General features: G+C 38.0%; 3 protein-coding genes across 8 annotated transcripts; 1 reads left to right on the top strand and 2 right to left on the bottom strand.

Annotated features, from left to right (window-relative positions):
- Window positions 1–1,327: 1,327 nt before the first annotated feature.
- On the top strand, window positions 1,328–9,852 carry LOC126599337 (protein SPA1-RELATED 2-like). 2 transcript variants are annotated; one of them, XM_050265700.1, is made up of 9 exons: window positions 1,328–1,631; window positions 2,163–3,668; window positions 3,765–3,922; window positions 4,769–5,600; window positions 6,099–6,245; window positions 7,094–7,411; window positions 7,581–7,640; window positions 7,861–8,059; window positions 9,632–9,852. In XM_050265700.1, the coding sequence occupies exons 2-8, from the start codon at window positions 2,244–2,246 to the stop codon at window positions 8,050–8,052; spliced, it is 3,132 nt and encodes a 1,043-aa protein (XP_050121657.1). In that variant the 5' UTR covers window positions 1,328–1,631; window positions 2,163–2,243; the 3' UTR covers window positions 8,053–8,059; window positions 9,632–9,852. The 2 variants fall into 2 exon arrangements, with proteins under 2 accessions (XP_050121657.1, XP_050121656.1); XM_050265699.1 differs by lacking the exon at window positions 9,632–9,852 and having other exon boundaries at window positions 7,861–8,926.
- LOC126599338 (uncharacterized) lies at window positions 9,056–12,851 on the bottom strand. 3 transcript variants are annotated; one of them, XM_050265701.1, is made up of 4 exons: window positions 12,466–12,851; window positions 12,275–12,357; window positions 9,853–11,910; window positions 9,056–9,736 (listed from the first exon to the last, which is right to left on the bottom strand). In XM_050265701.1, exons 3-4 carry the CDS (start codon window positions 11,822–11,824, stop codon window positions 9,498–9,500), a joined length of 2,211 nt encoding a protein of 736 aa, XP_050121658.1. In that variant the 5' UTR covers window positions 11,825–11,910; window positions 12,275–12,357; window positions 12,466–12,851; the 3' UTR covers window positions 9,056–9,497. The 3 variants fall into 3 exon arrangements, with proteins under 3 accessions (XP_050121658.1, XP_050121659.1, XP_050121660.1); XM_050265702.1 differs by having other exon boundaries at window positions 9,853–11,849; window positions 12,466–12,850; XM_050265703.1 differs by lacking the exon at window positions 12,466–12,851 and having other exon boundaries at window positions 9,853–11,849; window positions 12,275–12,375.
- Window positions 12,852–13,376: 525 nt separating this feature from the next.
- LOC126599340 (protein HAIKU1-like) lies at window positions 13,377–17,138 on the bottom strand. Of its 3 annotated transcripts, XM_050265705.1 has the most exons (4): window positions 16,831–17,138; window positions 16,480–16,543; window positions 13,829–15,036; window positions 13,377–13,563 (listed from the first exon to the last, which is right to left on the bottom strand). In XM_050265705.1, exon 3 carries the CDS (start codon window positions 14,787–14,789, stop codon window positions 13,851–13,853), a length of 939 nt encoding a protein of 312 aa, XP_050121662.1. In that variant the 5' UTR covers window positions 14,790–15,036; window positions 16,480–16,543; window positions 16,831–17,138; the 3' UTR covers window positions 13,377–13,563; window positions 13,829–13,850. The 3 variants fall into 3 exon arrangements, with proteins under 3 accessions (XP_050121662.1, XP_050121664.1, XP_050121661.1); XM_050265707.1 differs by lacking the exon at window positions 13,377–13,563 and having other exon boundaries at window positions 13,594–15,043; window positions 16,831–17,137; XM_050265704.1 differs by lacking the exon at window positions 13,377–13,563 and having other exon boundaries at window positions 13,594–15,036; window positions 16,831–17,137.
- Window positions 17,139–20,288: the final 3,150 nt, after the last annotated feature.

Raw genomic sequence — 20,288 nt, 5'->3', positions numbered from 1 at the left:
AAAACTTACCAATTTAAAGCCCTAAAATCCACGAAATCTCGCTGGAAAAACCTCGATAATCCAGCCAAAATTTGAAACTCACGAACTGGGACTTCCCGACGTCCAAAACACTCCAACTTTCTTCCCCGAGCTTCGTGAAGGTGTTTTAAGGCTTCCTATAACCTTAAAACTCCTAAAAAACTTCACAATCACGAGTGCATGAACAGAACTCCAAATCGGGGTTATTTGGTTCTCGGGTTTTCGAGGGTTTCACGTACCAAAAATGGTATAGAACAACTCCTGAACTTACTAGGAGTTTAAAGGTGCCAACTACAACCTCGATCCGTGACTGGAAGTGAAGGTTTGAAGGTTGTCCGTACGTTGTACGGAAAATGGATAAAATTCGAGAGAGGGAGGAGAGAGAGAGTCAACGGGAGGGTGATAGTAAGGGTGTGTTTATGTGTGGTCCAGGTTTGGCCAACCAAACCAAAAACAACTAAAACCTTAAGTTCTAATTGGGTACAAGTACTTAGGAAAGAAAATAATTGGTCCACAACACAACTTAAACCACACAACACCACAAACGTTTAAGGGTAAATTAGACATTTCACACCATCAGAGAATATCTTTCGGGATGGGTTGTGACAGTTTTTGTACAAAATAATGTTAGGAAAATTAAAATTTTAAACCAAATTTGCAAATAGATAATGTGTCATTAATAGGAAATAAATATGTTAATCAACACTTGAGTAATAATCTAACCATCAACAACTACATAATTTGATTTAAAAATTTAGTTTCCCTAACATTACTAGTTTGATCCATAAGCCGCACTTTTATCTTCTTATTTTTTTATTAATAAAATGATATTGAGAAAGAAGAAAATTGAACTCGTGACTTAGGGTGCAAGATGCATTCGCACGTAAGATCAAATTTCAACAATTCACACGAATTCGATAAATAAATAAATAATAATAAAAAGCATTCGCATGTAAGACCAAATGGGCTCGCTGGTCCAGCTAACAGCAACGGTTCTATCTATGCTGTTACTTTTTATTAAAAATTTAAAATTGTCATAAAAATAAGTAAATAGTATCAGTGACTTTTTAGAATAAAAATATCTTTAATGTTAAAAGTAAACCGTACTAGGAGTGTTTTGTTAAGAAAATTAATGAAAATGATTTGAAAACTTTGAGTTTTAATTAAAAAAACAAAAATGTATTGTAAATGAATAATATCATAAATGATTTTTTAGAATAAAAATACCCTGAACGTAAAAAGTAGACAACATCAGAAGTGTTTATTAAAACTCCCCAAAAACAAACAAGAATGTAACCCCATTTTCCATTTTTTGTGCACAAGGAGTTTTGGAAAATTAATTTCGTAAAACCTGAAATTTTTTTGCAGAAAAAGAAAATAACAAAGCGAGAAAATTGTCGGCAAATAGCGAAGGCGATGATATTTTCCATTTCTGGCATAAAAAAAGGAAATACTTTCATGCTTTGGGTTTTGATTCTCTCTTCAGTTGTTCTTCAGCTTTGGCTTTCTCCTTAGGGTTTTTGAGCTCCAATTTTTGCCTCTTTCTGATTCTTTTTGCTTCGGAGAACTGAGCCGTCGGCGTTTCGCGGTTTGGCATGGAAGCTCCAATTCAGGTGAGTGTGTGTGCATTAATTGCTGGGATTTTGGATTTTGAGTTTCAATTTTACTTTCTGTTTGGCTGCCGAGAAAATTTGGAGATAGAAATGTTGGAGGTGGGATAAGTTGATACTTGTTAGCTGAGTTATTGGTTATTACTTGTTAGTCTTAGGTGAGACTTGAATTTCTCTGTTATTTTTTTTTTTTGAAAATTACTAAATTTCCTGTAATTTTGATTAGTTTATGTATTTGTGTAATTAACTTGTGTATCAAGTATTTGTAATTAAGTAGGTATTGCTGTTGTTAACATGTTGTACTGTGTACATGAAGAATTTTGATCAACTTTGGTTCTCTTTGTTCTGTTTTTTATGTTTTTATGTGTACATAAAATTCGGAAGACGTTTGAAGGTTGATGAATTGATCTTGAAATTCAGTTCAGATTGACTGGAACTATATCTAAGTGTCATTGTGAAGCGGTGGTTGCATGCTATTGCTTTTGCCTTTCTTATAGTCTTACAGTTTTTATCACTCTTTGCGGAATGATTTAGGTACTTGCACACGGTCTCTCAGTGAACAAATCCCCTTATTGGCCTTGAAGATTTTTGTTGAATGAAATCAGTTTAGACATTATGGAGGATGCAGTGGATGAGGAAGTGACCCCATTAGATTTAGCAGAGGTTGTACAACGTGAGAGGAAAGAGAATGAGCACTCAGTTAAATCTGAAAACGGCAACCCATTGGAATGCCAAGAAATGTGTACATATGGTGAATGTGATTATTCGATGCGTATACCAGTTGAGGGTGATTATCCCTTAAGCTCGCGGCATGAGTTTGTAGAGAATGTAGATATGGCTATGAGCCCTGTTAACGAATTAGAACACCCATATGGTAGCCTTGGCTCTATGAATGATGTTGGTTCCATGGAGGAAGAGCTAACTGTGAGAAATTACAACAATCAAGGAAGAATGCAATTTTGGCAGAACCCACAACAACATTTATTTCAGCTAGCAAGTGGATCAGGAAGTGAGAGTTCACAAGTCAATACTGCATTCAAGGATAATAGGAAGGCAATTTCTGGTGGCTTGGAGAATGAGGGGTCCACATCTGTCTCCGGTTTTTGGAATCAAAGGGCATTAAGTGACAATCACTATGATGTTGTGGAAGAATTAACAAACATTGAAAATACAGGGGCTTCAGGCAATACTTATGCAGGTATCCGAACAAAAATTCTATCTAGGCCAGGCTTTTCCGAGTTCTTTGTTAAGAATACACTGAAGGGTAAGGGTGTCATAATGAAGGGTCTGAATCATGAGAATTGTCACATTGAATCTAGAAACCTGAATAGTTCAAAGGTGGCCGGTGATCCTTTGGCAGCTTCTGATCCAACAATGAGTATGGATGCCAATGTTATTATGCCTTCTTCCAATGGTGTTAATGCTGGACGTACGGCTGGTGGCTCTTATCATGATGAAAACAGTTTGAGAGAATGGCTGAATACTGGACGTCCTAAAGCGAATAAAGCTGAATGCTTGTATATATTTAGACAGATAGTGGATCTGGTGGATAATTTTCATTCTAAAGGAGTTGCTTTGCCTGGATTGCGACCTTCTTTCTTCAAGTTGTTACCTTCAAATCAGGTTAAGTATGTTGGCTTACCAGTCCCAAGCGAGATGCTTGAGAGTACGAAGAAGAGAGATATATCTCTTTTAGAAAATAGTCCAGTAAGGAAAAAGCAAAGGGTCAGTGAGAATACTAGATTGCAATGGCCCCAGTTCTCTACCACTTCCTACTTCATGCATGATAATGTGAATAACAGCCACATCAACATCACTGGTTTGCAGAACAAAAGTGATGCATTTGGTGAACAACATCCAAGAACAAGGCATGAGATACGTACCATGTTCACCAGTCCTCATATGCATTATGCAACTCAGCAGTTTACTTCAATAAATGAGCTATTGGAAGAGAAGTGGTATATTAGTCCTGAGGAACTCAGTGAAGGAAGTTACACAGTTTTATCAAATATCTACGATCTTGGTGTTCTTCTTTTCGAGGTGCAAATTGATTAATGTTTCTGCATTTGACACATTATATTTCTTCTCCGAGTTGAATGAAAAATCTGATGGATTAATTTGGGTCTTTGCTTTCAGTTACTTGCTCATTTTGACTCAAATAGCGCCCTTGCTGCAGCAATGTCCAACCTGTGCCACAGAATTCTTCCCCCAAAATTTCTGTCAGAAAATGCTATGGAGGCTGGATTTATTATTTGGCTTCTTCATCCTGAACCATCTTCACGCCCAACGACAAGGTAGTCCCGAACCCTTGTCATGTGAGTTCATAACATTTTAGTTGACATAGTGTACGGAAATTTTGAATCTATGAGTGTTAAGTAAACAGTTTTGAAGGTAATATTGGAAGGGAGTAATATTTAGAATATTTGTTCCATAAAAGATATCTTGTAGATATTAGTTGATTGAACCATAAGTCGTGGTGTCAAGGATGGTCCAAATAGGTGTTATACATGTGTATTAATATATAGAAAAACCCAATGAGATTGAAATGCAATTGGAGAAAATTGAAGACCATAAATAGTATGTGAAACCTGAATTTAAAAATCCTATTCCCATACCATGTTCTAGGGCTCCACTATTATAGTTAATTAATATTACTTTGAATTACAATTGAAATAAACCTGGTTCATGTGGAGGATTATTTTTTTCAAGAAATTTTTCAATGGTCGATAGAAACTTGTGGATATTGGATAATGCTTTTTATTTTTTAGGAAAATAATAATCATCATGTACTGAAGGCTTGAAGATTTGTATGTTAACCTCATCATCCTTCAATTTTTCATTTTTCATCAATGATCTTCCAGGTTTGTTTTGGATGTACAAATGATTAGAGTTTGATTTTATTGTTCAGTCTCTCAATACCCTACTGAAGTGCCCTCAGGCTCCTTTAGTGAATACTTAAGTGTAACCTGTACTGGATGAAAGTTGTATTAGGTCTGTAATCACTTTGATCACATCCAAAAAAAAATATATAAGAAAATTTAAAATCGAACCTCAATGTGTAGTCTGATGCACTATCCTGACTTCTGAGTTTATGATCATTGTTTTTTTTTTTTGGGTGACGCGATCATTGGTTATGACAGGCAAATTCTACAATCTGAAGTACTTAATGGGTTACAGGAGGTTTGTGTAAAAGAATTGTCACCTTCTGTGGAACAAGAGGATGCAGAATTGGATTTATTATTGCATTTCCTCACTTCTTTGAAAGAACAGATGCAGAACCATGATGCAACTTTGTTGGAAACAGTTCAGTTCTTAGAAGCAGATGTTGAAGAAGTGGAGAGGAGGCACTCTGCAAGAAAACCCTTGATTGATTGTGGCTTATACGGTGAATCCTTAAGGAAAAATATGTTCATTAGCAAAGAAGATTCAAGGTCAGAGGTGCTTTCTCCATTATTTCCTGTTCTTAGTTCAAATGAGTCGAGGTTGATGAAAAATATAGATCAGTTTGAGAGTGCTTACTTCTTGATGAGATCAAGAATTCAGATTCCTGAGACGGATTCTAGAATACGCAGCGATAAAGATTTATTAAGAACTCGCAATAATTGGTATGTGGGAACAAAGGATGAAGACAAGGAGATATGCACTGATCGACCGGGAGCCATCTTTGATGGTTTGTGTAAATATGCTCGGTATAGTAAGTTTGAAGTACGTGGTATACTAAGAAATGGAGATTTCAGCAGTTCCTCTAAAGTAATTTCCTCTATGAGTTTTGATCAGGATGAAGACTATTTTGCTACTGCCGGGGTTTCAATGAAAATCAAGATTTTTGAGTTTAATGCTTTCTTCAACAATCCTGCTGATATTCATTATCCAGTGATTGAGATGTCAAACAAATCAAGGATCAGCTGTGTTTGCTGGAACAACTATATAAAAAACTATCTGGCTTCATCTGATTATGATGGTGTAATCAAGGTCTGTATATCCTGTGACATATTGACTGTTTTGTGTTACTGAAAAAAAAGAGAAAGGATCCTCGCTGGATCCTCTTTGTGAAGATCCCGGGGATCCTCCAATCACATTCGTTCATCGTACATCATGCGTCCAGTTTTGGTCAGGTACTGTTTATATTCAATTTTAAATAAAAAAAATTACAATAATTTCTGACCGCACTATGTGATGAACGGATGTGATTTGAGGATCTTCGGGATCCTCACCCGAAAAAAAATAGTGCTGTCTGAATGTTGACCTGATAGCGTCTGTATGTTCATCCTTTTGATATATGTGTCACAGAAGTAGTCTAATAGAGATCTATGACTATTTAAGCTTTGTCTATCCATGTCTTTTCTCATGGATTTGTTCGTGGCTCATTTTTCCCCAATATATTGTCTCATAAGTGACTATTGCTTGCCCTTATTTTTAATTAATACTTGCATTGCATATAACGTAATATATACTTATATTGATATCCAGTTATGGGATGCCAGCACTGGTCAAGAGTTTGCTCAATACACTGAGCATGCAATGAGGGCTTGGTCTGTAGACTTTTCTCAAGTATATCCTACAAAATTAGCCACTGGGAGTGATGATGGTTGTGTGAAATTGTGGAGCATCAACGAGGCATGCTCTCTCTCTCTCTCTCTCATGAACCACAGGATTTGCTCATATTAAGACTCAAATTTACTATTTTGTGTGTGTGTTTCTGTCTTTTTCCATTGTATATAAATCATAGGATTTGCTCACTTTAAGATGCAAATTTACTATTCAAGAAACTCTTTGATTTCTTATGATTCTTATTTAAATGAGTTATGTTTGCTGCTGATCTACAAATCTTGCTGACCGAAAGTAATTCAGCATATTTGAGAAACCCTTAAGAGAACGGCCAGATAACGTGGACATTTTTATACATTTATGCATTTTGGGATTTCACATTATGTTTTATGTCTTACATTTGTGTTATGTAGGCCTTGCTTAATTTTTGTTGGGATTTTTTTAGCTAGGATTTGATTTTCATTATTATCGGGGTTTCCTCATTAGCTTTATTTGTAACTGGGTTCGGATTGTCAATAACAATAAGGCGTATTATATGATAGGCAGTCCAAACCCAGCTAATACGGAAACTGTAGTTAGGGGAAGACAACTCCTAATAGTTAATAAATCTCAATTACAATCAAGCAAGGCCGACACAATATAAAAATTCCAAAGTTAAAGTACAATATGATATCCTCAATTGACATAACTAACCCCAATAAAATGTTTCCATATTATCTGCATCAGTGCCTCATCACAAGTGCTGATGGGGCTTTTGGTGCTCAAAATTTAGCACTATCTCCGTAAAGGTATTGTGGCCAAATGATGCCAGACATATTTGTGTTTCACTTTGGAACTTCTTCATTTTGGTACTGATTACTGCTTAAGATTTTCTGTGATGCTTCTGAAATCCCTTTTTTTGGGGATGGTTCTTTCAGAGAAACAGTTTAGATACCATCAAGCACGCTGCAAATGTATGCTGTGTACAGTTCTCTTCTCACTCCTCTCATTTGCTGGCCTTCGGGAGTGCGGACTACTACACCTACTGCTATGATCTCCGTAATACTAAAATTCCGTGGTGCGTATTGGATGGGCATAAGAAAGCTGTAAGCTATGTGAAATTTTTGGACTCAGAGACCCTTGTTTCTGCATCCACTGACAACACATTAAAGCTATGGGATCTTAGCAAAACCAGTATGAGTGATACATCCACCGATGCTTGCAGCCTAAGCCTTGGTGGGCACACCAATGAGAAGGTTGGCTACCCCACTAATTTTTTTATTGGCTCTTTATGCTAGAACCTATTTTTATTTCTGTGCGATTTTGAGATCTAGATAACACTTGCTCTAACTACATTGTAACTGTCTGACCAAGTTTATGTTTCTTTTTCTCGGTTGGTCACACTTTGGATGCTTACTCCCCCAGAACTTTGTTGGGTTATCCGTTTCAGATGATTACATAGCTTGTGGTTCAGAAACAAATGAGGTGCATATTTAATTCCCATGCTACATGGTACTTGTATTAATAAAATGAAGAACGAATGGGCTTCTAGTTGAGTTATAGGGAAATAGTAAACCAAAAATAAAAACAGGTAAAAGGAAATATTGAAGGTGAGCTAGTAACTTCTAGACAGTGCTTGTGCGAGATATACAGTCTAATCATAATATAATCAACTACTTTAACCTTTTGTGTTGATATCTTCCAGGTTTATGCTTACCATAGATCTCTGCCTATGCCGATCACTTCACACAAGTTTGGCTCCATTGATCCTATTTCTGGAAAGGAGACCAATGATTATAGTGCACAATGGGTTTCGAGTGTCTGCTGGAGAGGGAAATCAGACATGGTGGTTGCTGCCAATTCAGACGGGTGTATAAAAGTGTTGCAGATTGTTTAAGGAAAAGGTAACTCCTTTCACATCAATTAAGAAGTCATTATCCTTTTGAAACCTTCTTGAGTTTTCTTCTGGTGGCCAACTATAAAGTGGAAACTGTAAGTTCATGCGGAGAAACCTTAGAAAGTAAGATGGAACGGAGAAACCTTGGGTTCTAGCCACATCCTTGTTTGATAGGTGCCAAAACGACTGAATGACTGATGTTGTACAAATTAGCTGCAAAATATAGTATCTGATGGACATCAGCTGGTTATGAAAACATTTTGAATCTTCAAATCTGAAGATTGTCATACCAGCACGAGAGCTGACAAGGTTTAAACAGTGTCGTATTGCAATGAATAAAGGAGACTTGAGGATTTGTTTGGGGTACTCAGCTTCAAAAATTTTAAATTTTGACCGAATGTGAAATCAGGGGAAGCAGGTTGCAGATTAACATATATTCTTGGAACGGCTTTGTCAATCATTTTCACACTAGCTATCACATAATGTGGTCAGCTATTTAGGTCAGAATCTAGGTTCAATAGTACGCTATTCATTTAGAGTCATAGCTGCTTGTTGAGAAAAACATCCGAAAAGCATTTGTAACACTTCCAACGAAGACGATCTCAGTTGAGTTGTTTTCAGTAGAGTGTAGAAAATAGGGTTCATCTATCGTGAACTCTCGGTGACCAGATTTGTAGGACAGTCGTTTTTGGGAGACCACAGAATTGAGTTTGTATCTCATATGCGATTGCGCGATTTTATCTTGCAGTTTAAATTTATGTCATCTGTCAACCATAGACAAACATCTTGATAAAGGTATGGATCGTGTCCTTTTAATTTTATCTTGCATCTATGTACGCTGAATTGTAACTTGAATTAGAAACCACATTCTTCATGTCATGATTTCCGCACGACCCTTTTTCCTCTTCACACCCTTGTTTATTTCCGGTTTTTGAGAGAATAAATCAAAGCGGAATAGGAAATAAACATGAGTGTACAAAAAGAGAAATAAATAGAGAACAAGTTGCATGAAAGACGATCTGTGGAATTACGTTCACATAAATGCCCTGCAAGAACATAAAAACTGAAAACGAAAAACTTTACTATAAGATGTTCAAGCCTAATGGACCTATAACAGTAAAAGGTCGTACCCAGTGCACAAGGCTCCCGCTTTACGCAGGGTCTGGGAGAGGTGAATGTCGGCTAGCCTTACCCCCATTTATGGAGAGGCTGCTCCCAAGTCTCGAACCCGAGACCTACCGCTCATGGGCGAAGGCACTTGCCATCGCACCAAGTGCGACCTCTAATGGACCTATATGTATATATATGATGTGAACAAAAACTGATCTGTACTTGACTATATGTAAGAAGATTAAATTTACAGAGATTTCTAGTTAAATGGAAGGGAACAAAAACTGATCTGTACTTGACTATATGTATATATATGATGTGAAACAAAAGAAAGCCTAATGTATCTCCGAGTCCGAAACGTGCCCCCTCATTCTGTGCCTGCTTCGGCTCGCACTACTCTTTGTGCTCGTAGGACTCGGCAGTGGAGGGCTTTGGTTTGTCTTCATACTGTGTTGACATGGTTTTGCAGGCAGAAGTTTCGGTGAAGCAAGTTTTGGCGGTGGAAATCTTGGCGACGCAAGTCTTGGTGTTGACGTCCTTGGTGTGGTTGGTGTTTTTGATGTCCTGGTGTAACCTGATCAACATTTTCCCAGTCAAGATTGTTAACGGAGAAAGTACAGAAGCCCCTGAGCTTAAAAATGTAATCAGCTGATCGTACAGAAATGGATTAAGGTGAAATTAGTGGCTGACCTGAGGCTTTTCTAGCTGTCGCGTCTTGATGTTTCTTGGCAGTGAGAGTTCTCTTCATCGGAGCCTCGGAACAAACTGACCTCAGATCATAAACAGACCTCACATCAGAGCAAACGGACCTCGAGTCGCTTAGTGGTACGAATGGATCTTCTGCAATGGACACAATGTCAACTTTGCCGTTCGGAGATTCTTGCTTGCAAATCGCTGATGCTGTATCACTTAAGGAATCCAGACTCCTAACCCTCACGATGTCCGGGCTAGTCTTTTCCTTCTCCCCTAGCCGGTAAGAGAACATTTGGAATGGAAGTTGCGATATTGAGGATAAATCAACGTATTCGGCAGCTGAACTATTCTTCAGGAACCATGACTCTATCTCGCAGTAATCCATATGAGGGGATTGCAGTAAAGGCTGATCGTCATAGGGGTTCAGAGTAAGGAACTTCTTTATGTAGCGCAAAATGCGACAGATGGACGAGAAGCTCAGGCGCTGAGACGGGTCACTGTGCCAGCATCTCTTGGTTAAATTGACGAGGTATTTTGGTGAAGGGTATGGGAAGAGAGGCCTCCCTCCTGCTCTTATAGTGTTGCTCATCTTGTCCCCTTGGAGATGTGAATCTTCGAAGGGAACCTTCCCGGTCAAGATCTCAAAGCAAAGCATTGCGAAGCTGTATACATCCGCTTTCTCCGTGTATTTGGTACGACCTTTGTTTCCTGGTTGCTCTTGCTCAGCTAGGACTTCCGGGGCACACCAAATCAAAGGGTTGATTTCATTCTTCTGCTGTGATTTTCTATAAGTAGGTTTGCGCACGGATGATAAACTGAAACCCGAGACTTTTACTTGGAAATAGCCTTCTGTGCAGCTCCTTGCCTTGAGAAAGACATTCAAGGGGTTCAACTCCCCATGGTAGATCTTCCTAGAGTGCAGATATTCCATGCCTCTTGCAATCTGAAGCATGATATCAACCACTACCGGGATTGAAAACAAAACCTGCCTTCTCGCGCCGCAGTTTTCCTTCATGTAGCAGCGCAGATCCTTGATCATCAACTCCATAACAAGAAAGCATTCCTTCTTCTCCTCGTCATAAAACCCCGAAAGGTACTGCAGCACATTGGGGTGGGAAAGTGCGAGGAGAGTTGAAATCTCAGAATTCAACGGCTCAATATCCCCAAAGAAGTGTCTCATGGCAAAGTTCTGCCCCAACCACTGGATCTCCTTGTACTGCGTTCCTCCTCCTAACCACCGCCTAACGCTGTAATAGTCGGATTCCAGTAAGATTGAGCTCGGAAAGAGCTTCCCATTTAAGGTTTCCGACCCACCAAGTTTCTTGAGCAGCAAGTCTCCAAGTTGCTGCTCATTCCTCGTCAAACCAAAGGATCCTGAAATCTTTTTCACCTTCAGAGTTTCGACAAGCCGCCATCTATCTTCCCTCCAAGCACTCTCCAACCTGTTGCAGATCGCCTTCGGGACCAAATACTGCTTCCCAAATCTCCATTGGAAAAGTTTGGGGTCATTCCACTCTCTATCATACTTCCTTGCGAGCAGAATCCTCTTCTTCTGCATCTCCTCCTGATCGAGCCCCGCAATCTCTCCAGCATTCTCAATCGCCTCAATCACGGCCGCATAGTAGCAGAACAAGTTATGAATGTGAAATTCGACGCAGTCCTTGTTCTGATGGAGGAGGATTGTTTTCCCCCACCAGTTTTTTGCATCCATGCAATGCCGAATGTACAGCTCCCCTTCCTTGAAAATTCTGTGCAGCTCCCTCAGAGGCTGCTCGAGCGCTTTCCATTTTGTCTTCTTCTCTTCGAGTTTCAAGTTCAGTCGGATCTCCTCTCCGATCGTGTCAAACGCCAACGTGAACACATCATGCAACAAACAGCACTGGCATTGATTGATCAGAATCTCATCTGTTAACATCATCAGAGCCTTCATACTTCCCAAAACCTCCCCAATATGCCGGAATTGTTCCATTCCGGCTCAGACGGCGAAAAATTTCCTGATACAGCAATCCCGACAGAAATTAATCAAACAAAAGCCAATCAAAATCTCAAGATCCTCTGCCAGTACCAAAAAAAAAAAAAAAAACACGAAACGAAAACAAGGGTTTTAATGACATTTGATCATCAAGATTACAACTTTATAACCATGCATGCATCAAAACCCAATATCCCAAACCCTCGCAAGTGGACATTTACCATAGTGGTGGAAAGAAGTTGAATCATTGCATGATGACGTGGTTTGAATTCTGTCGGTAACTAATGCAACATCTAATCTAACAAAATCTATAGTTTGACAAAAAAAAAAAAGAAAAAAAAAATCTCAAACCCAAAATTGTTCCATTTTATTTGAGATTAGGAAAATAGATTAAGAAAATTGAAAATAATAAAAGGGTTTTCATGAAATTAATCAAAAAAGGCCGACCTCGAGTCAAAATTCAAACTGAGCTGGCTGGAATTCCAGGAAAAACACCAATACACGTCGAATTCTGTCCCTGACCCAAGAATCTGATCAACCCAACATCAACCGGAATCAAATAAAAAGATTAAGGAAACTGAAAAGAAAAAGGAAAGGATAAAAAAAAACCAGACAAAAAGAAGACAAAAATTACAGACCGTTTCAGTTTCTGGTATTGTCTGGTGTCTGGTCGGAATCAAACTAAAAGATTCAACGTTGTCCCTCCAAGGAAGAAGGAAGTCGTGGTCGGACAAGCATCCATGCGAACCGCCTCCTGATCAGGCGGTTTGGTGGTCATTAGACAAAACCGAACCAGATAACGGGTTTTCGGGGGCGGCAGTTTGTCAACTTTGTGTAACGATTTTTTTATTAATATTTGGAAAAAGGAATTGGAACACCTGATGAGTGATGACCCAAGAGTAAGAACAAGAACAGGTCCGTTTTGAGGGGTTTGGGTTGGGTCGGGTGTGTTGTTTTCTGTGGGACCCGTGTTTTCGCGTTCCTTGAAGAGATGAAAAACAAGGTTTTATTACTCTGTCAAAATTTTACGTAAAAAACAAGAATGTTGTGCATGCATGTACTCGCTTGGTGGAACGGATCTACGCCTACGGTGGTGGTAGTCGATTGGTTCTGCGTCAATTAGATTTGTGACGATGGAGCGGGACTAATATGCGAGATTAGTGGCGGAGGGTCTGCTGGAAAGATGATAAGGAGTTGAGGGTAATGAATAGGACCTGTCCAACACTTTGTTCCATCAAGTCCATGCTTTCCAGCTGTTAGTGCATATCGATTCTAATCATGGTCTAAAATATCCATAATATCCCGATATTTCCATCGAAATTTCCGTGTTTTTGGACTACCGATATTTTCGTGTAAGTTGAGTCTCAAATGTAAGGATTACTTCTCCTCAAGCTATAAAACATCCATGTTCGTTGTTCTACGGTAACTAAGTAGGTCATCGAATGTTTCAACAAATATATACACAACCCTGCACCTTTTTTAATCCCCTAGAGTTTACACAAGTAGTAAAATACTTGAACAAAGTGAAGAACATTCAAGACAAAGCTAGTAAACACAATAACGCGTGAACAACATTCGTGTTTCACAAAAATATTACATTATATATTTTCGTAAAGAGAATCAATTCTGCAATTCATTAACCTAAGATCAACACAGCAATGATTTCATGATTGAACGTAACAAGGTACAACGAATCTATAATTGCTAATGCGAAATTCCCTCCATTTGCCAGTTAACTGAAGAAGAAAATTGAAAACAAACTACAATTTAATCAAAAGATTACAAAATTAGAAGAAAAGATATGAGCTGATACAGATTCAAGATTAAAAAAAGCTGCAGAGAAGGTGTCAACAAAAGAAAAATAAAGAGAAGCGAACATTACAGGTAGCCCAAAAAGCCACTTACGCTACCAGTATACAATATATTTTTCACAAAAGAAGCTCCTACAAGTAGACGACGAGTCCACATAAAGAAATAGCACAAGGGAATGTATGGACTCACATGCTTAACAATGTTGTGCCAACTAGTGATGATCCCTCCATCTTGGACTTGAAATGGGGAAAAACCCTGAAGGAGATAATGGAAACAAAACGCCAGGAGAAGGTGGGGGTTGAGGCCCTGGACCTAACAGCCCTGATTGGCCCATTGGAGAGAACTGAAAATTGGGGGTCCATGGTGGAGGAAACTGCATCCCAGGTGAAAGCAATGGATAAGGTGACCGTGGAGACAACAAGTTCATGTAACCCGTTGGGGATGGCAATAAAAACTGTGAAGTTGGTGACGGTAAGAGGGGAGGACCATTCATCTGTGGGTGCTGTAGATTAGGCGCATGTGCCCCAGGGGCATTCATTCTCGGGGGTGGGTGAGCAGATACGGATGGGTTAGGAAGTAAACTGGTTGATGGTGGCTGAGACTGCATTTGACCTGGAACTTGTGGTTGAGGCTGAGGTTGGTTGCCCCTTGGAGTTGGATCTAACATTGAACTCTGAAGGTACCGCATATATGCTGAGATAGGAGATTCAGCTGTATTTTGCCACATTGAATCTCCATGTGGAAATGGTGGCATTGGTGTAGGTGATGGATGTCCAAACTGAGGAGGCCTAACGAAGTTATTATTGTAGGGAACCTGTGGTGGGCCTGCAGGAAGAGGAGCTGGAGGTGTGTTTAAGGGTCTGTTGTTGATAGGTGCTAATGGGGGAGGTCGAATTCTCTGCAATCGCATACTTTGGGGCTTTGGCGGATTCTGGGGAGGTCTAGGCAAAGGTTCTTGCGATGGCGAACCAGTAAGCTTCTGAACAATGTTCCGGAAGTCATTCTTGCTTATATTGTACACCTGAGGTTGAGGTTGTTGCCTGGCGTCATTATTACCAAATTTGGGTTGGTGCAAAGGACTCTTCCTTATATTTTTCCCCATTTTGTTCACACCCAAATGATCATTATGCATGTTTGCAGAGTTATCCATCTTGAACAAAACTCCAACAAACTCACACCAGCTACCAATTTAACTTTGACAGTGTCTCACAAAGTTAAACCATTCTGATAAACTTTGAAACTGTAGCCAAAACTTGAAATTGAAGCTTAAACACCACTTTTCCCAGCTGCCTGAATCTCAACCTCAACTAGGCCAGAGAAAATATACGTATTTGGCTAAATATTATTCAGTGTTGCATGCTATAAATGGAAGAACAATTCAATTCAGTTTTGGCAACCTGCATGCTAAAAACCGAAGGTCAAGTAAATCCCTCCAAAATGAACTTAAAACAATATCTAATATCCAATCTGAAATTCAAAAACCGAACCCTTATCAACAGAAAGGTTAGAAGTCCTAAGACCAACATCAAGAATTGGAATTCAAAAACTACAATAAATAACCCAAAGGTTATGAAGGAGAGGATAGCAAATTTAAAATGCGATGGGGTAATGGGAAAGTGCAGATAAAATACTGGAGTAGAAAAAGGTATATGCTGATACAGTTTGTGAATGACACAAAAGAATAACTGCTTGAAATGAAAAGAGATGGATTCGCATGTGAAAAGGGACTTAACTACTTGAGACGGAAAAAAAAAAATATGGATTTGTACGTGTAAAGGGAATTAAAACTTGATTTCCATTTATAAATGAAATTCTACTGTTTTAGGGTAGTTAATTGACCAAGGGAACATGTGGGTTTTTAAAAAATTCAACCAAAATCCCCCTTCCCTCTTCTGATTGGTGTTGAAATATAGGAACTTGCAGGACTCATAAGAAGTCACTCAACACTCAAGTACTGGAACAACTTTGATTAGTTAGTGGTGCTCCATCAACATTTGTCCCAATTTCAGTTTGAAATCTGTGATGCCCATGTTTCATTGCGTTTATTTTGTGTTGGGTCCAATATGGTTAATCTAGGTTTGACATTGAATGCTAAACTAACTTTGTATTTTTTGGTTTTATTTGTAGAAGGCAACGACCGAGTCCTTCCTATTGTTTCAACTTTCATAGATTGTTTAACAAAGGTTGTAGGAGACAAAAATTGTCCTCCTCAAAACCATTGGGAAAGGACTGTTATGTCTATCATTCCAGCAAAATTTTAATTGTGATCTTAACTCAAATTATTGAAAGACAAACTAATTTTTATGAAATTCAAGTTACTGACCATAGTAGAACACTGGTTCAGTATATAAGGAAAAAGCCTAATGGTTCTAAGCTGTCTCTGGTAAGCCCCTCTGACATCTCTTCATTTGCTAAGAACTCTCAAAATGAATACACAGAGATGAAAGCCAACCACCTATAACATTGGAGGGAGATTTCTTTGTCGTCAAATGATGACTCAATAGAAGTACAATTCAAACCGTAATTGCCCCTTAGTTTCTTTATGTTTTCCTTCTCTCCCCTTCTCTCAACCATGTCCACCTCATGCAAGATTTTTCTATTACTCCAAGTCTAAATTTTGAAACGGAATACAATATACCTTGAGTTTGTTTTAAATATTTTCATGACCTTTTCCACTGCATATATTAATAAATTTGTGAGTAAAGTAATCCTGTTAGTGTGCAAATCTAATAAATTACATTCAAAGTTCAATTCACCATTTCACATTAACAGCAAGCAACCAGAACATTCACAGCAAGCAACCAATACATTCACAGAAGGCAAAAGGTTGAGATTTTAACCTGCAGGTGCAGCAAAAGCCCCCAATTCAATGGTCAACTCCTTCTCCAACAAAAGAACCCCTACCTACGTTACACAAATTTAGAGGGATTACAATTACACTAATAAACCACACTTAGTGGGAAAAGGCTTCGTTGTTGTTGTTGTTGTTGTTGCTGTACAATTACACTAATAAAATTGAAGCCAAAATTTAAACTGAAACCCTTCAAAACCCTAACTGGCACCTGAAAATGAAATTGCAATTGAACCCCCAACTGAATTGACACCCCTCCACAAAACCCCTCACTGATATTGAAATTAAACAAAAACCCTAACACCTAAAACTGAAAGTTGACCTCGTATAGTGATATTACCTTAAATTTGAGCTCCGAACTTGAAAAGGGAGAACGGATTCGTCTGAAATTGCAGAGAATTGATGAGGGTGGGGGGATGCTTATACTCGATTTTAGGGTTTTGGATTTGGGGAATTGGGGGTTTTCAGGAAGGTGGTTGTAGTGCCGGGGTTGCCGTTGGTAATGGTGGTTTTAGGACTTGAGAGAGGGAGAGGGAGGGGGAGAGGGCGAGAGAGAGAGTAGCGAAGAAGACCAAATGAAGAGGGAAAGAATGTTTGGATGTTTCCGCGAAAATCCTGTGGGTGCATCATGCCCTAAATCACGGTCCAATCAAAAGACAAAACAAATAACACCAAGTCCACCGGTTGGTACAACTAAAGGACAAGGCATTAACTTGATCTAATATATAGAGATAGCAATCTAACTCGTTAAATTTATGACGTCGATAATCATCCGAATGCGACGAATTTGAAGATTAAAATTTAAGTATTTTTTAATATGAAAAAAATTAAGAATGTTATTTTATTACAATTTTGAATACGACTACATTAGTTTCCGATTCGTATCTATTTCTATATTCACCCCGAATGATATAATTGTGTGTGTGTGTGTATATGAATATATGTGTTTATTCTCAAGTATTGAAATTATTTGATGGTTTGTTTCGCCTTTCTTACATAGTGAATGCTATATTTGTTTTTTGTCATCTATTTCCTTTATTCATGGGCCCTACTTACCTTAATTTGCTATAATATTTGACTCATGATGAACACCTTCAAGATGTATTTTTATATTTTCAAAAATGATAGCCATTTTCCTACTTACCTTCTTTACTTTCCCACTCAAGGAATGCCATGTGGACTTACACCTAAATCTATGGATTAAGAGTATAAAACTTCTTTATTTAACAGAAAATGTTGTATTCAAACTTATGATATAAACAGGAAACATTATTCATTTTTCCATCGAACTCTACCACCATATATAATTTCTTTTTAAATCTTGAACTCCTCCCTCCCTCTTTTTCCTTTTTAGAATAACATGATGATACTCTCAAGACCTTTACTTGAAAAAAAAAAAGGAAAACGGAGAGTCTAAAAAAATAAAACTGTATAAATTTTTTTTTAAAGAAAGCATAAAAATAATATTAATAATTAGATTTGTCAAATTTTGGTGGAGGTTTCAATCAGTCATTAACATTTTCATTAAAATGTCGGTGGAGAAATAAGACAATGAGGTGAGTTTAGCAGTATTCTTATTTATTTCTATTTATCATCATTTAAAGATTTTTTTAAAGGGAATTTTAACGAAAAACTCTCGGTACCGTTCACTTTAAAGAAAAACCATGCTTATTCCACAAGACACGAAAACCTAATCCAGTAAGGAATCATCTAGTGCAAAATTAATAAAAATTCATAATGATTGATGTATAAGTGTGAAAAATGTAAACAAAAATATACAAATGCTCGTAATGATAAGCTCAACAACTTTTGCCAAGGGGTCAACTCGATTATCGTTTACATTTACGCTCCATTTTTCTCACCAAATTTTGTTTTCACAATTTTTTTTTAAACATGATTTTTTTAGCGGATGCAGAGATAAACGGTTTGGATTGTTGACTATAAAATCTTAGCAACATTTTCACTAACTGTAAAAATTTAAAAGTGATATCAACGATCTAAACCGTTCATCTTTTTGCAATCGTTAAAAGATCATGTTTTAAAAAAAGAAAATTTGAAAAAGGAAAACTAATCAGAAAAATGAACCATAAACGTAAACGACATCAACGATTAAATATAAATATAAGGATTATGAATTATGATGTCAATGTTGGAAATGTGCCCTAAAGCCAATCATGTGATGATACTTTACGGACATTTCACATGTTAAACTAATCTAGTTTTACATATAAAGGGCATACATTATTGTTTGAGCCGTCTCATATAAATGTTATATGCTTAAACGATAAAGTCCAAGGAATATGTGATTGGGAGAATGTAATGTAATGAAGTTAGATTCATGAGACCATTCTTTCGTAGACACATCCTAAACGTTCCTGATCATAGGATTGTCAATTGGGCGTTGACAGTCCGTTAAGATCAGTACGTACTATGTCTTCTCTCAGGGAGAGTGATTAGTCTCGAGTCATTGGTGTGTGTAACATCAAGACAAGTACGTAGGTGCTCAATAGAGAATGAGTTCACTGAACGTGATCAACGAAGAGTTCTTATATTCCATGTCACATGAGAACTCATGGTTGGGATAATGCAAAGTAGTCCTTTGACCTGAGGCATCACAGTTGTCTTGTGGTTAAGTCCTTGATCTTTGATTATGTCAAAGTCACCCCCTCGGGGTGTCCACGGCATCGTTGGGGTTAAGCCACTTAGCTATGGAGACAAGTGAATGCGCAACAAGGGATCTCTAACCTTCAAACAGTTGAGGGAGAATACTCTATGATATGATTTGGAATCTCTGGCCAGAGTATGAATGAGATTAGGGAATGCGTTCCAAATCACATTCAAGGAAATCATATAAGCACACGAATCACATTTGATAGTAGACATGAATAAATAAACTATCATACCAAACAATGTGGTCAAGAGTATTAGATTAGAGAAGGACCGTATTGCATTTGTAATCCCAAACTGAATAGGTTCTCTATCCTCTTCTGATTAGCTTGGGTAACCATGATATGCTGCTAGGTGTCACTCATGGTTTGTGGAAGCCCTAAACGTGTGTAATCACTAAAGGGAGAATTGAAAATAGTTTCAATTCACAATCGATGTAAAATGGTTTTAATCGCCCACTACCTCGCTAAAAGGAACCTAATGGATCGCACACCATAAAAGGTGGAGATTGAAGATTAAACGGAAATGAGTAAGAATGATTAAATGGTTTAATCATTTATTTATGGCAAGGATTAATTAATATGTTAATTAATCAAACGAATAAGTTCGTTAAAGACTTCGGGATAGTTTTGGACCTTAAGGCCCAATGGGCTTCGAAGGTCAAGCCCATTAACTTAAGTTGTATGACAATTTAATGAATGAAGATTCATTAAAGCCCAAAAGCCCAAAATCCCGTAAATGGCAAGCCATAGTGTGATGAATTAGGGTTTTGGTTATTTAGGTCACTTAAAGAAGTGACTATATAAATGACTTTATAACTAAATATTCATTAAGTGATTAAGGGTTTATTTTGGGGGAAAATTGGTGAGAATTGTCTCTCCATTTTCTCTCTAAAAAGGCCAACACCTTGGAGGGTACATCTAGCAATCCTACTACTCCAAGGTCACTCATTTCTTCTACAATCTAACCTTGGTGAAGAGACTTAGAGGTTCTCAATTTTGGGAACTTGGAGAACCTATTCTTCCATCCAAATCTATGGATCTAAGAAGCAAGGAATGAAGGCCCTATCTCTTTGGGTGATTAGCCTTTGCTTATGCAAAGAGGAATCTACAAAGGTATTAATTTCAACTC

The sequence above is a fragment of the Malus sylvestris genome, chromosome 14 (genome assembly GCF_916048215.2).
Source record: "Malus sylvestris chromosome 14, drMalSylv7.2, whole genome shotgun sequence".
NCBI classification, from domain to species: Eukaryota; Viridiplantae; Streptophyta; class Magnoliopsida; order Rosales; family Rosaceae; genus Malus; species Malus sylvestris.
This window is presented reverse-complemented; position numbering and strand designations above follow the sequence as displayed.